The sequence below is a fragment of the Leptosomus discolor genome, chromosome 3 (genome assembly GCF_034619465.1).
Source record: "Leptosomus discolor isolate bLepDis1 chromosome 3, bLepDis1.hap2, whole genome shotgun sequence".
NCBI classification, from domain to species: domain Eukaryota; kingdom Metazoa; phylum Chordata; class Aves; order Leptosomiformes; family Leptosomidae; genus Leptosomus; species Leptosomus discolor.
In genome coordinates, this window is record NC_141393.1 from 30,965,626 (window position 1) to 30,980,396 (window position 14,771).

General features: G+C 35.4%; 1 protein-coding gene across 4 annotated transcripts in view; it reads left to right on the plus strand.

Annotated features, from left to right (window-relative positions):
- Window positions 1-14,771, plus strand: part of HEATR5A (HEAT repeat containing 5A) — a 56,323-nt gene that overhangs the window by 20,411 nt on the left and 21,141 nt on the right. For all 4 annotated transcript variants that reach the window (XM_086461943.1, XM_086461944.1, XM_086461945.1 and 1 more), the window contains exons 11-20: window positions 427-579; window positions 1,967-2,066; window positions 3,104-3,213; window positions 7,396-7,559; window positions 7,677-7,852; window positions 9,271-9,376; window positions 10,315-10,505; window positions 10,963-11,122; window positions 12,200-12,389; window positions 12,940-13,109. In XM_086461943.1, coding sequence (XP_086318069.1) covers window positions 427-579; window positions 1,967-2,066; window positions 3,104-3,213; window positions 7,396-7,559; window positions 7,677-7,852; window positions 9,271-9,376; window positions 10,315-10,505; window positions 10,963-11,122; window positions 12,200-12,389; window positions 12,940-13,109 — 1,520 coding nt within the window. The remainder of the gene's footprint in view (window positions 1-426; window positions 580-1,966; window positions 2,067-3,103; window positions 3,214-7,395; window positions 7,560-7,676; window positions 7,853-9,270; window positions 9,377-10,314; window positions 10,506-10,962; window positions 11,123-12,199; window positions 12,390-12,939; window positions 13,110-14,771) is intronic.

Sequence of the window (14,771 nt, forward strand, 5' to 3'; positions counted from 1 at the left end):
TATCTATTTTGTTCATAATTTTAAGGCACCGTTCATGTTTTCAGCTATTAATTCTGCCCAGCAGCTCCCAGTTTTTTCTTAGATTAGGAAATCACACCTGGTGCATTATCCTATAACAAATGTTTGTTTTTCTGAACATCACTATTGCTTATTACATGTCTCTTATGCTTGTGATCCACAGGGTCTGTACTTAGTAAAAGAGAGCTTACAGTTGGCTTGGTGTAAATGTGTCAGTGGGTGTGTAGTTACGTATGAAAATAGAGTACCAAGACAGTAAATGTTTGAGAAATTATATATGAGAAGGCTGGGAAAGTAGCATAAAGTTTTCATGACTGTAAAGATTTTGTGAACATAGAAAAAAGAACCAAAGAGAAAATATCACTTTATTAATCCTTACATTGGCGCTACAACTGTCAACGTTTACAGGTCCTGCAGTTGTCCAACACCATCTGCCACGAATGCTGTTACTGTGGAAATGCATCTTTCCATCATCCCCTAAAGACCTAGAAACAGAGAAGACACGAGGAGATTCGTTTACCTGGCAAGTAACACTGGAAGGTCGTGCTGGTGCTCTGTGTGGTAAGTGGGATTCACTGTGTCTTTCTCTGCATATTTATAGTTGGGCTGTTTGTTTATTTTTCTTTCTGAAAGAACAATGATACTTTGTATTGATTTTTGTCACTGGGTGGTAAAGGATGTGTTCAATCCCCAGCTATGTGCTTGTATATATAGATTTACCTATAGATCTCTCTCTGCATATGTACATGTGTTTCATTTTTCTAAAAAAAAAAAAAAAAACAAACCAACGAAAAAAACCCCCAAGACTGTTTTTCCTCTTTTTCTTCTAGTCAGTTGGTTGCCAAGCAGTAAATGATATCAAGAAGGTTGCTTCGCTTCTCTTGTTTTAAATACATATCACGGTAATGAATGAAGACCCAAACCAGGCGTATAAACTGTTGTTTATACAGTCTATTATTTTTGGTAAATAGCAGTTCTGTTTCCTAATAGGTAACTTACTGTAAGCAGAATAGAATTGGTGAGTCAGTCAAACACATTTGTGAGAGTGGAAAGACTCAGGTAAAAATTACAATAAGGAAGTTGCAATTCTCAGCCAGTAAAGAGTACTCTCTATTTGCCTGCTGTCTGGTAGGTTGCAATTTTTCATCATGAAATACTGTGAATTTGGGTTTCCACGAGATGACTGCAGTGACCTTCAAATACTTAATGTGTTTCAGTCATGTATTCTAAAGTACTAAAGGGTCCTTTGCATTGCAGAAATGTGAACCCTAGTATAATGATTGCTCCTGTCTCTCACTATTAAAATTTATCAGAAAGTCTGGAATTCGATAGTAATTTCATTTTAGAAGTAATCTAAACAATTAACTTTTAATTTTTTTTTTCTTTTGGAAATAGGTCTTTAATACTGTATGTTCTCTACATGCTTTTTGAAAACTAAACTCAAGGTTAATTTTCTGTAAATAATGAAAAATACTTGTGTACGTACAAGTTGTTTCTTAGACTACAGTGAGCAAGCTGAATTTAAATAGAAAACTATCAAAGCAAACAGCTGGTCATCTGATCATCATCCTTCTCCAATTTTTTTCTTTTATTTTATTTATATATTTATTTATTTTATTATTATCATGTAATTATCGTGGAGTTGAGTTACATCCCATAACTCAATTCATAACAAAAGCAAAATATGCTTGCATGTATATAGGCAATTCAAAGTCAGATATGGAAGTCCAAGCTGAGACACCAAAACAGTACATCTGTAAATATGACTTTTGTCATTTGAGATTTTTATCAGTTTCGTAAATTACTGGTCAAAATATTTTAAATTTTTTATTGCGTGCTTTGTTCTACTTTTAAATTATTAGTGAGGTAATAATGTGTTTACTTCACTAATGTGATTTTTTGTCTTCTGGATATCTCACACTAAGTTAAAATCCAATTCCTTTTCTAGCTATCAAAAGCTTTGTTTCCCACTGTGCTGGTCTTCTTACGGACGAAGTTGTTCAGAGACTTCTTCCTCCTCTCCCAAGTGCTGTTGATTTGTTGACACAGTAAGTGTGTGTATAAAACTGTTAAATGAGATTCTGTAGTGATAGGACAAGGACTAACAGTTTTAAACTAAAAGAGACTGAATTTTGATTAGGTATTAGGAAGAAGTTCTTCACTGTGAGGGTGGTGAGGCACTAGAACAGGTTGCCCAGAGAAGCTGTGACTGCCCCCTCCCTGGCAGTGTTCAAGGCCAGGTTGGATGGGGCTTTGAGCAACCTGGTCTGGTGGAAGGTGTCTCTGCTCATGGCACAGCATGTGGGACTAGATGATCTTTAAGGTCCCTTCCAACCCAAACCATTCTATGGTTCTATGATTCTGGTTTTGAAAAGCTACAGAATAATCTTGTATTTGGTTTAGTGCACTTTCTAAAGAATTTTCTTTTCAAGGTACAAAAATTAGAGTATAGAATCCAGCTGTATAGCTGAAGACTTTAGCTGGTGTATAATATGTCTTGCAATTCTAGTATTATGTAAAAAAGCTCAGGAAGAAATTATTGCATTGTTTTGTTATGTTAGTGTTTTTATTCCGCTTTTTAAATCAAACCCACATGTTCATGCTTATGCATGGTCATTTTTTATAAAATAAAAAAACAAAGGTCAAGAATCCTCTTGGACAAAAAGTTTTAGACATGGGCATTTTTAGTGTTTAGATTCAGAGCTAAGCTGGAAAGGCTTTTACAATTTTTAAACTTTTGCCTTCAGAATATGTAGTGATTTAATGTATTTGGGTTCTGAACTCTTATAGAGGTATCTCCACAAAAAAGTTAATTGTAATAAATATAGGTACAATCAAAGGAAATAGAAAACCTTGTATATTTCTCTAGTATTAAATAAAAATAATGACTGGGAATGGAGAACAGGTGTTCTGTCAGGACATGTGAAACAAATGGTTTTGCTTCTACTGTTGGTAGTGCAAATCAAAACTGTACCTATAGTATGTATAGATTTTTAAAGTATTCAGTAGAGTGGTACAAATGAAATCGGTGTTCCATAATGATTTAAAGTCTTTACCATCTCTGATGTGTTTTTTATATTTTAAGGCTTTCTTCGATATATAAGTCATATGGAAATTCTTTAAAAACACCATCAACGGTTTACAGGCATAAACTTTATGAATTACTAGCAGTATTGCCTCCGAAGACTTACGAAGGTATGTGTTTCCTTACAAAGAGAAATCCATTAGAAATTCCATGGGCTCATTTTTAAGTTTTTGTTAAACATAAATTCAGCTAGCAAGAATTAGTTCTACCTTTTCTAATAAATAAATTTTATTCCCTCTATTTGAATTTGGTGAAATTGTAGAGAAGTTGCTGTGATTTTGAAAAGCTAGTGTTCATGATCTTCTATTTTTCCCCTGTCCTATTACAAATTCAGACTTCGTCCTATTTTTAATTGAAACTTGAAGGCAGACAACTTTGCAATATTAAACTATTTGAGTAATTCGTTTTCTGTGATGCCTGTTTTACTTTGCATTGAATCCTAATTCCAAAAGGTATAATCTTAGTATAAATCAATTGCATATAGTCCATTGAAAGAATTTAATTTAATTAGCTTCAAGTAGGTTTATACATTACAGATATTAATCCAATCCTGTGCAGATTGTGGATAAAAAGACTGTATATAAAGGAAAATTTCAGCAAAATCTGGGGATAGACTTCCTTTTCTGTAGCAGAACGTAACTAGCAGTATTTCAAATCTAATCCTGTAATCCAATAACTGTGCACTGTAGTTAGACAGGTCTAACAGTTCAACTGAAACATTGAATACCTTTGTCGTCTTCAAATTGTTTGCCATAGAGCACTGTATGGCCTGAAATAAAGAACCAGAATGTTTTTGACAGTTGTAAAGTACAGGGTATTTCATCAGGACAGAGAGAATACAGGCCAGGAATTGGCTGGGTCCTCCGTATCATAGAGGGAATCCTTACTCAAATAATCTGCTCCATCTAGTGGTAACTGCTAAGTGAATCTTCCTAAGGACAGATCCCTGACCTTTGCCTTCAAGCTGTTGTCACATTAGAAGTCTGTATATAATGCTTGAAACGTAGTGTATAATATTCATTTGTGACCTGGGCTTAAACGACTGAAAATGACACCTCCGTTCCTTACAGCAATTTATTTCTTCTGTTCTTTTATTACAGGGATGATGTTTTATAGAACACAGAAATTCGGGTATGGGTGGGTTTGTGGTTTCTTGGTGGGTTTGGGATTTTTGTATATGGTCTAACTTTACTGAAAAATACAGTGTTTTACAGTGTGAGCTGCAAAGCCTGACTTGAGAGAGAGTATCCTCGCTGAGGATGCCGCACTCTAGAACCAATAAATAAAGAGAAAGCTTAAAAGGTTTCTTATAAAGAAGTGATCACCCTGGTGAAAGCTTTGTGACAAGCCTTAGAATCAAAACAGCAGTTTGACAGATGTAGTCTCAGAGCTGTCCACCTGTTTGTAGTACAGCAGTATGAGAGTGGGGAAAGAACAGAAATGCATATATTGCCAGAGCTTGTTTTCAAGATCTGTTATATACTTCAACATATAACTGTGCATCATTTACAAATGCAAAAAAAAGTTTTTAAGGTAAAGCTTGAAACAAACACCATTCTTTCCATATTATTTCCAGTATGACAGCTTCATGCAGAAGTTGTATGTCTTTGCAAATACAATGATTTTTTAAAATAAATTATGTGAGAAAACAATATGATTATGGAACCCAGGATGCTTTTTTCAATGTCTATTTTTAGTCGTTATCACTAGGAACAGTATTAGGAGTACTCTTGTGTTGCACCGTGTGGCACAGTTTGCATGTCTCAGGGTGACAGGCTGAATGAGATGCTTTTACCAGTTCATGTTTAATTTCTTTTCATTTTCTTTGATCCGGGCAGTGAGCCAGAGGCTAGAAACCTCCAAGTTGTTTCTTTTTGAAAAAATCAGTGATGGGGACATATAGTAGGAGTTGTAACTCAAGCTTTTAGTATTTGCAAATAATGTGCAAAACTCATTTTCTTTAGCACAAGAGCAACAAAACAAAATACCCAGCAAAATAAATAGTTGAAAGCAGATTCTTTATTCATAGACCCAAGCCTCTTTCTCAGTTCAAACCTTTGGATTTCTGAGGCCTGAGATACTAGGACTTGTTAGGCTCTGCTTGGTCCTTTCCTGCTCTCTTTCTGCCTCTCTGGTGTTTCTCTTACTGCTTTCTGTCATCGTAGAATTTTATGAAGGCTTACTGTGAGCATGCATGAGTAGTAGCTGATTTTTTGCATTATTTCAGCAATGACAGATATGAGAAAAAGGTGTTAGGTTAACTTGAACATAGGTGAAATACATTTAACATGTTTTAGTTGTTGTCCTCCTTCATGTGTGAATGGTTCAGACTTTGCAATTTAGCTGATCCAAAGTACAGACTTGTTAAGCTGGGAAAAGCTAGTTGTGTTTCTAAGATGATTCATATTTGTGGTCATTTTCATGTGTCATTAGTTTGGATTATAATGTGCTCATGTTTCTGAACCTAAAACACTTATTTCCTGTGAGTGAATATAAAAATTTTAATTATTATAATGTCCAATTTGAGAATTTCACACAAATCATTTCAGTAGTTTGCATTTTGATTATTAGATTTGTTGATGTTTTCTGTGGTCTGAAATTAATGTGTTTTGTCAGACAACTCATTATGGTTCTTTTCATTCTTCAGCTTTTTGTCCTTGTTATGTTCTGCTGTCTAAACCATAAAATTGAATACAAGCATTCACTTCTCTTTCTTAATAGGATGAGATGAATAGCTAGAATGCTGGAACAGTATTCTGGCTCAAAATTTTGAACTGTTTTACATTGGGATAATATTATTTGACATGTTGAGGAAGGCCAAGTGTCTGAGACTAAAATAAATGTTAATTTGGTTAAAAATTGCTGAGCATCTCCATTAAATTTTATTTGAAAAGCTGTTTTCATAGAAAGGGGATTTTTAATTTTTTTTTAATTGTGAACTATAATAATTAATGAAAGAGCAGTTTCTAGTTGTTGGTTTTAATTATCGTGTTTTTTAAAAAGGCTCAATTTCTGTCCCTTTCACACACTATCTCTGCATCTTGGAATATATTTGGTAGTGCTAACCTTTTCAATTAGATTTAAGTGTTTTGGGAAAAATGATGTACTTACTAATTAGTCAGGGAGACAGGCAAAGCAACAGATGCCTGCAGGGGAGAGGGTGAGAGCAGTTTGGGGGTAGGGGGGAGGAAGTCCGCTTTCTCAGAACGGATTCAAGATACAGGAAGGGTAAAATAGCTGGTTGCAGTTACCAGCTCCAGCTATAAGAAATGGTTCTGCTTGTGCTCGTGCAGTGCTGGTAACTGTGTAGTCTCACTTTTTGGAACTTCTGTGTGTTGAAAAATTATAAGCAACTTCAGCACAAATGGGTGATTTTGTGGTCATCTAATGACAAAACTGAATGCAAAGAACTGGTTATGTGGAGTTAAGACCCCCTTAATGCTAATATTTCCCAGGTCATGGGGGCTTGACTTTGCAGTCTTAATGCTCTGAAGGTCAATTCTTACATAATATTTGCATAAAGACATGTTACGTTCTGTAAGATCAGTTCTGCAGTGTTTTTCAATACAACTTATCAGATAAGCCAGACCTTTCTAATCATGTGTGGTTCAGCACTGGAAATGTTCTCTCACTGCAGGGACTCTTTTAATAATGTAGAATGGTGTGACTTGGCATACCTAATGTTGTTTCTTATGTGTAATGTACAACCTTGTCTGAAATATTATGTACAAAAATATGTGAAAGTTTTAACTACCGATGTAAATTATCATAATGTAATCTACAGTAAATTCCTCATGCTTTGCTTTTTGAGTGCAGACTCCTGAAATAGGGGAGTACATTCTGCAGCTTTCAGTTATTTATCAAACTTATGGATGTTTTAAATTACATCTGCTTGCCAAGTCCAAGTATTCCTGCATGGCTATGTAATACATTCCACAGCATTAATTTTCAGGAAATAGAAGAAAATATGGCTGTGCTTGTAATTGCCTTTTTTTCCTCTACTTTACTTGTAAATGTAACTAACTTACTGGATTAGAAGCTGTATGGCATTATGCCTTCTGTAAAGGTAAAAGTCTCTGGTTTTCAGCTTCTAGATTGCTCTATGTGCTTAGTTTGCTTATGTTGGGTAGTGCTCTGTTGTTTTTGCCCGTAGTGAGAGTGTTCTCCAAATAACTGTTTGAAGACTGTTCAATGGATGTTGCTCTTTTGGTATAAATATCTTGGTCCCAGAGCTGCTAGTGGCAAGTAATTAACTGAAAATTGTAATTATTTTTTTTCCCTTTAATTTAAAGGAAGCTTCTGTGATGTTCTAAAAGAGTTGGTGACCGATTTGACTGTCCCAGATAGCCAGATTGATGCCTCTACATTCTTGCTTCCACCCCTTTGTCATGAAAATGATCTTCTTTTACTTGGTCCCTTACTGCAGGAGACTGACCACAGATTTATCGAAGAGCAGGTACTTTTTGATCTAGTATAATGGTGGCATTATGTTTTCATACAATTCTAATTATTTGGCTCTGTGCTGGTTTTGAGTTGGTCAAAAATACAGCTATCATTTTTTTCCTTCTTACAGCTCCTTTTAGGTAACAGCATAGCTGGTGGCAGCCTGGAGTATGACCCTTACTCAATTTATGAGAAAGTTGCAAAAGGTGATTCAGTACCTACACCACTACCTCCCATATTGTCTGTTATCAGTGCAGCAACTCGTCTTTTTGGAGTTATGTTTTCTCATGTAGCAGAATCTCACAGGTAAAGTAGTAACTGTAACTGTTACTGTTACAGAATTTGGGAGATGCTAGAAGATGGTCACAGTGTTTGAGATTGAACACAGAAGAAAACAATTCTGAAAAAATAATGAATTGTATAAGTGGATTCCGTAAACCATCTGAATAATATAATTCAGACTGACAAATTGTTAGACACTCTGTTTACAAAGTTACTCACAATGAAAAGGCTCATCCAGTAAGAGGATACCGTCATTATAATAAATTCTTTTGACCAAGAAAAATAATGTTTTGTTTTGATAGCCAGATTAAAATAGAAGTTATTTTAAGAGATATTACACAATTGTTGTAGTGCTTAATACATGATTACTAAAGAGGGACAAAAGAGGTAGGAAGCTGCAGTAAAATTTTACCCTTACCCTGCCTTATTCTTTATAAAAAGTAGATGGGAAGGAACAAGAGTATGTGTCTTAATGCAGTTCAAGAATGCTTTAAAGTGATAACAAACCTCTTGGTTTTGTGTGTGTGTATGTATCTTCCTACTGCACACGTGGCACTTTGGTTTGTTTGTGTTATAAGCACACCAATTGCTGAGGCATGAAATTCCTCAGGATTTTTTCATGCTGTTGCTTGTTCTGTGTACTGCTGGTAATTTTCTTGAATGCAGCATTAAAGCAAATCAATTATTTTTTAATTAAACAGCTTTGTATTTTCAAAGCCAACTGTAGTTAGACCTCGGATCATGATCGTTATAGGTGGTGACGGTTTTGTAATTTCCTCTGAGGGATAAGTACTTAGCATGCGAATCGTGAGTCTTGATGTTGTCACTTCTTAGAATGCTCGGGATTTAGTGTAGTCCTGAGGCAGCTGTTTGTATATGAGCATACTTGCCAATAAAATTGCCACATGCTTTGTTATGTTGTTCTGACTTGCATTTACTTCTTTATTCTGTCTTCACTGATTGCTTTTTTTTTGTGTGGGGTTTTTTTGTGTGTTTATCTGAGCTTTTTGCCCCCACTGTCCTCAGGTTGCTGGTTGGTTTTCTTCACCTGTTTCTCAAGACCTAAAGTAATTGATGCAAATAACTACATTTTCTTTTTTTTTTTCTTTTCCCTCCTCCCTTCTCAGTTGTAAGTCAAAATGCGTAATTCCCATACAGAGTTCCTTTTAATAACAGCTGTCTAATGTTACTTAGATATAAGTAATTATCTGTGGATACGTATGTTATAACAAAAACAAAGGCAAAAATTTATATTCTAATATGGAATACAGAAATTTTTTGTAGTAGACAAGGTTGCCAGTTGAAGGAAAGTGCTCAAGAGTTAGGTTAATAGATTTGGTCCACCTCTTGGGCTTTGTTGTGTGTTTTAAAATAAAATTTAAAAAGCTTGATTTGTTTCCTTAATTTTTAATTTTGTGGTTTCTTTTATGGTTTTGTTTAAGGCTCCAGGTGTTAGAACAGTTGTTGAATTCCATAAAGCAAGCAAAAGGATCACGGCAACAAATAGTACAACTAAATGTAGTGTCAGCCTTTTCTACTTCCTTAAAGGTAAATCTCCTTTGTTTCTCTCCTCTCTCTGTTACTAAAATATGGCACCTGTTGGTTCGAATGTATCTACACTGAAGTTATTGTTTTCGTTAACAGTCAAGGTGAAGATCAGTCCTGTTTTCTGTGATAATGTATTGTTTTGTAATGTAACACTTTTCTTCACTGCTGAGGAGTCACAGTTTTTATTTTTTCCCTTTTTTAATGTTAAAGGGTTAGGGAAACCCATTCTAGTACACTGTAGTATACTGTCATCCATACTAGTGTCATTCAAATAGGAGAGAGATGGAAAAATTCTCTTATATAATTTCTTGTCTTTATTACTGTCTCTTTTGTATTTCTTACTGTATAAATAAAAAAGTAACAATTGGTAAAATAATCTCATAACTGTCTGCCATTTGTTGCTTTTCCCTGATGTTTTATTGGTATTTTCCTCTGTTCCTGTGCAGTTGTCATTCTTTCCTTCTTAGACTTTCTTCAGACTAAGGCAAAATGTTTTCAGACTAGACAAGACCTTTCATTGTACAATATTTGTATTTGGGGCATAGTTAATACGCAGTCCAGGTAACTGCTGTAGCTTTTGCTTCTGTTCTTTTTCTTGGACTGGGATTTTTCTTTGTGTCATTCTGTTTTCACTGATTTTTTTCTTGATATTATTTCCTGAGTTTTATGCGAGTATGTTGGTTTACTGGGTTCTACTGCAATCTATCTGGTATTTCTTAAAATGAGAATGTGATGTCATAATGTTGTGCTACGCTGTACACTTACGTGGAGTTAGGCTTCTAACTCTCAAAACAGCAAATAAAAATAGAGGAATTCCTCAGATAAAAGGGGAAGAAAATCAAATTCCTTTTGCAGGTAATTTTTGCATGACTGACAGAAAAACACATCCTGATTGCTATACTGTCTTGCTGTTTAATATGTTTAATGTCTATTTTTAGCACTTGGCTAACTGCAAGGGAAGTTTAGGTTCAGAAGAAGTTAGGAGGTCTGCTCTGACCTTAGTAATGGGTGCCTTGGAAAGCAATAATCCACTCCTGAGATGTGCTGCTGCAGAGTGTTTGGCCAGATTGGCACAGGTGGTTTCTGACACTTCCTTCACTGCTGGATTAGCACAAGTCAGTTTTGACAAGTAAGTTCAAAAGAAGTGTGGTAACATGCTGGTTGAGTTTATAAAAATGTTTGAGGAAATCTACCTGGCCCCTGTTATGATAATAATTTTTAAAAGTTGGTTTCCTTCATGAATTTGATGTCACTTCAGAAATCAATAGGAAAAAGCACTGCCTGACTGACTTCTGCATGTATTTCTTAGCTTTGCTGATCTATAAGAGGATTGTCTAAGTAAGCCTGTAGACTTTCAAATAAGTTAAACTGTCTGCTGTTTTAGCAACATCGTTTGTGTATATCTAAAGTGGGGTTTTTTCGGTACTTCTTTCAGATAAGATTATAAATGAACTTAGAATTTTGGCGATATAACAGTGTCTAATAAAATTTCTAATGAAACTAGAAATTCCATTTGTAGATGCGCGTATTACATGGTATCAGTCTTGGTGATTACACTAACAGCTTTCTTTCCTTTTAATTAATAGGCTAAAATCTGCTAGGGATGTGGTGTCAAGAACAGGTCATTCTTTGGCTCTGGGATGTCTATATAGGTACCTAGGAGGAATAGGTTCTACTCAGCACCTGAATGCATGTGTTGGAATCCTTTATACTTTATCTCAGGACACTACTTCTCCTGATGTACAGGTACTTGTCACTTATCTAAAAATGCTGTCTTGCAAATTAACTGATTTATATTCTGGAGTTTATCTGTTTTTTTGTAAGAATAACGCTTCACAACCTCTTAGGCATACCTCACAGGTGATGGCTGGAGCAGCAAAGGCAATAGCATGAAGCATAGCCTCTGCTTGAAATCCACCTTGAAAGCAAGAACTATGATGAGATATGGAAGGTTGTTATTTAATGATCAATGAGGCTGATAAGGCTAAGATATGCTGGCTTCAAAAATGGTATCTGATGTTTTAGGAGTTGATTAATCTCACATTCACCTATGTATTAAACTTGGCTAGATAGTACTTAGGTTTTCTTGTTTGTGTCAGTCTCTCCTACAATGTTTACTTCACAGCATTTTTTCTTGAAGGGCTATGCAGTAAATAACAGGGATTTGTAGCCTGAATGCTGTTGAACTTGGTCAATATACTTTCTTGAATAAGACAAGATGTTTTGGAGACTACTTAAAATTATTTCTCTGTGGCTAAAACTGTTATATATCAGAATAGCTTTTAGAGACATTGAGTGCATTCCATGGAATTGTCTAAATCTCAGTTAAAGAATTTTTTTAAGCTTTATCTACAATATCTTTATGCAGAGAGGAACTGTATGTTGACATGAAACTGATGTGGCTGTTGGTACAAAGTAACTGAGACTAAAACAATATGTTATTTCAGCAACTCTAGTGTTTTTTCATAATTCTCTTGCACATGGAACTGTAAAAAATTTTACGAAGAGTAGAATGTATTTGAGGAACAATAATCACTATTAAGTTACTATTAGATTACATTTTTTTAATTAAGAATGACAAATTTAAAATGGTTCTTTCATTGCAGAACATACAGTTCCTTGTAAAATATTCGAAATTGCTTATTAAGCATCAGGTTCTTAAAGTTTCTTTCTATAACCTCTCCATTTGTCCCTTTGGAACCTAAAAGTGCAACTTTTATTACACTTAATTGCTGAATTTCACTTAGACTATTAAATTTTAACAAGACCTTATGTTTATTCTGTCATAACAGACATTACATGACAGCTTCTCTTATTTTACAGGCATGGGCACTACACTCTCTGTCACTGATAGTAGATTTAGCTGGCCCTTTGTATCATGTGCATGTGGAACCTACCTTATCTCTTGTTCTCATGTTGTTGTTGACTGTGCCTCCTGCTTATGCTGAAGTTCACCAAAGCCTCGGTCGCTGCTTAAATGCCCTTATTACCACGCTGGGCCCTGAATTGCAAGGTATGCAACAGACAGTAGTGTCAGCTTTGATTTAGCAACAAAATTCCTCAACATTGTTTGAATGTGTAACTCAAATTTTATCAACAAATAAGTGCAGGCTAATTTTTTTTGCCTTGTTTTAAGACTGTTTCACAGGCCATGAGTTTATGCAATCAAGATGACATGATGGCTAGTTTTCCAAAAATAGTGTCTCTTTTTGACATTTTTTTCCTTTGAACTGGTTCTCCTTGCCTTGGGCTGAGAATTCTTACTTTTGGCATGAAAACAGAAAGTATTCGTATTTCAAGAGTTAAGAGTCAGTCTATGTCTTAGCTGTGATGCAGACATTTAACATTTGCGTCTAAATCTACTTTTAGCTAGCTGGACACTGAAATTTCCAGAGAGCAACGTGACCATTACTCATTGATACCAGAGCATAACACAGGTGTAGAAAGTATCCTTCAAGAGGATGAAAGTTATGGGTGGCTTGGGAAAAAGACAGGTCATCATATTTTGAAAAAAAAGTGTTTTAAAACCAAAAAACAAACCCCTTTTTTTCTTCCAAATATAGGCAGCAGTACGACAGTTTCAGCCTTAAGAACTTCCTGCCTCCTGGGTTGTGCAGTGATGCAGGATAATCCTGACTGCCTTGTTCAGGCTCAAGCCATCTCTTGCCTTCAGCAGCTTCACATGTTTGCTCCTCGACATGTCAACTTGTCTAGCCTTGTAAGCTGCCTATGTGTGAGTATATGTTTACTAGTCTATATGCTCGTTTGTTAAAATATTTTGTTCAGAAACACTTAAAAAATGCAGATGCTTCTTTAACCAGAGAAACCAATCATTGCGTAAGGGTGAGGTGTTTCATATCCTCTTACAGCTAAGTATTCTCTATTTTCTCAGTTTTTTCCCTGGTTTCTGCTTCCCCTTTACAAGATGAGCACATTCTGTAGAAATTTTGTCCTTCTGAACTTCTTGCAAGAGTGTTCTGCTGCTTTTATTAAGGCCAGTTGTCTGGCAAGATGTACCATCCATTACAACTTTGTGCTGGATTTTTACCAGCTATTTTATGTTGGCCAGTTTTTGTCCTCTGCTGCTTTTTGTGTTTTAGGTGAAGAATTGATTAAAAAAAATTTTTAATGGTACTAAATACTGAGAATTTTCTTGTTTGGGTTTGTTTTTCATGATGGTGAAAAAAATTGTGGATTTCTCTATTTTGCAATTTCTGTAGCACTAATGCTTCAGTATACTGACTTGGCAGTCTATAAAAACTTCTGACACTTACATAAGTAATAGTCAAACTGGATCTTTGGAAAAAATAAACAAAACTCTTTTTCAGCCCTATTTGACAAAGAGGTGGGGGGGGTTTCGTTTCTTTGCTGGGTTTTTTTAAATTTGGTTTTTTCTCCCACAAGTCTCTCTGTCTTTGAATAGCTGCTGTTGTGAAGCACTTAATTCTATGAAGAAAGCAAAAATAATTTTCTCGTACTTATTAGCCTTGGTGGGTTTTCAGGGGCTAGTAGCTAGGGGCATTGGGGGCGGGGGGGGGAGGTTAGTTGGGGTTTTTTTGTGTGGTTTTTTGGGTCTCTTTTTTTTTTTAAATAAGACCATCTAGTCTCCTTGTAAATCAAAGAAACAAAAAAACACAGACAATAAAATATGGTGGGGTTTTTTTAATCTCTCTTGTCTATCTTAACACAGTTCTTACTCACATCTTCCCCTGGGTGGCACTTGTATATAGTAACCATATATTGATTTTGTATAAAGTTTAGATTCCTTCAATTTGTCTTTATTCAGTTTGACTAGAAACATGACTGGCAGTCAGGAAAAATTGAAGGAGACGCTCTTTCAGTCTCACTGTGTTAGGCGTGGATATACTACTTGCAGAAGAACTGGGACTCATCTGGAGAGTTCTTTCTTTTAACGTACACCAGCTATGATTTTCTCTTCTCTGGGTAAAACAGTTTCTCTTCCATTGATAAAATCACAACAAATCATGTAGGTCACTCACTCACTTGTTCAGAGGATATATTAGCATTTGGGATCACATGTAAGTCTGTGTACAGTCTGCTTCCACGTACAGTATGATCTCTCTAACTAATAGCAAGTACCTACTAATAAAGAGGATGATGTGATAAAGTTATCTTGTCTATACGGTATTACTGATTTTTATTGTTTTTACAAATTGTCTCAAAGTACTTCATACAGTACTTTATAAACTTTATAACATGAAATTACTCAGTTAAGAAGAAGCATAGTTCATGGCTTGAGTGTGTGTGTTTGTGCATCTGTACGCACGTGTGTGTTCACCTCTACCCCAGAAATGATCACAAGCTTCGTGGGGCAGGAGTCCACCAGTGGCCTTACATGGATGAGCTTTTCTCGTTCTCATGAACTTGTTACAGA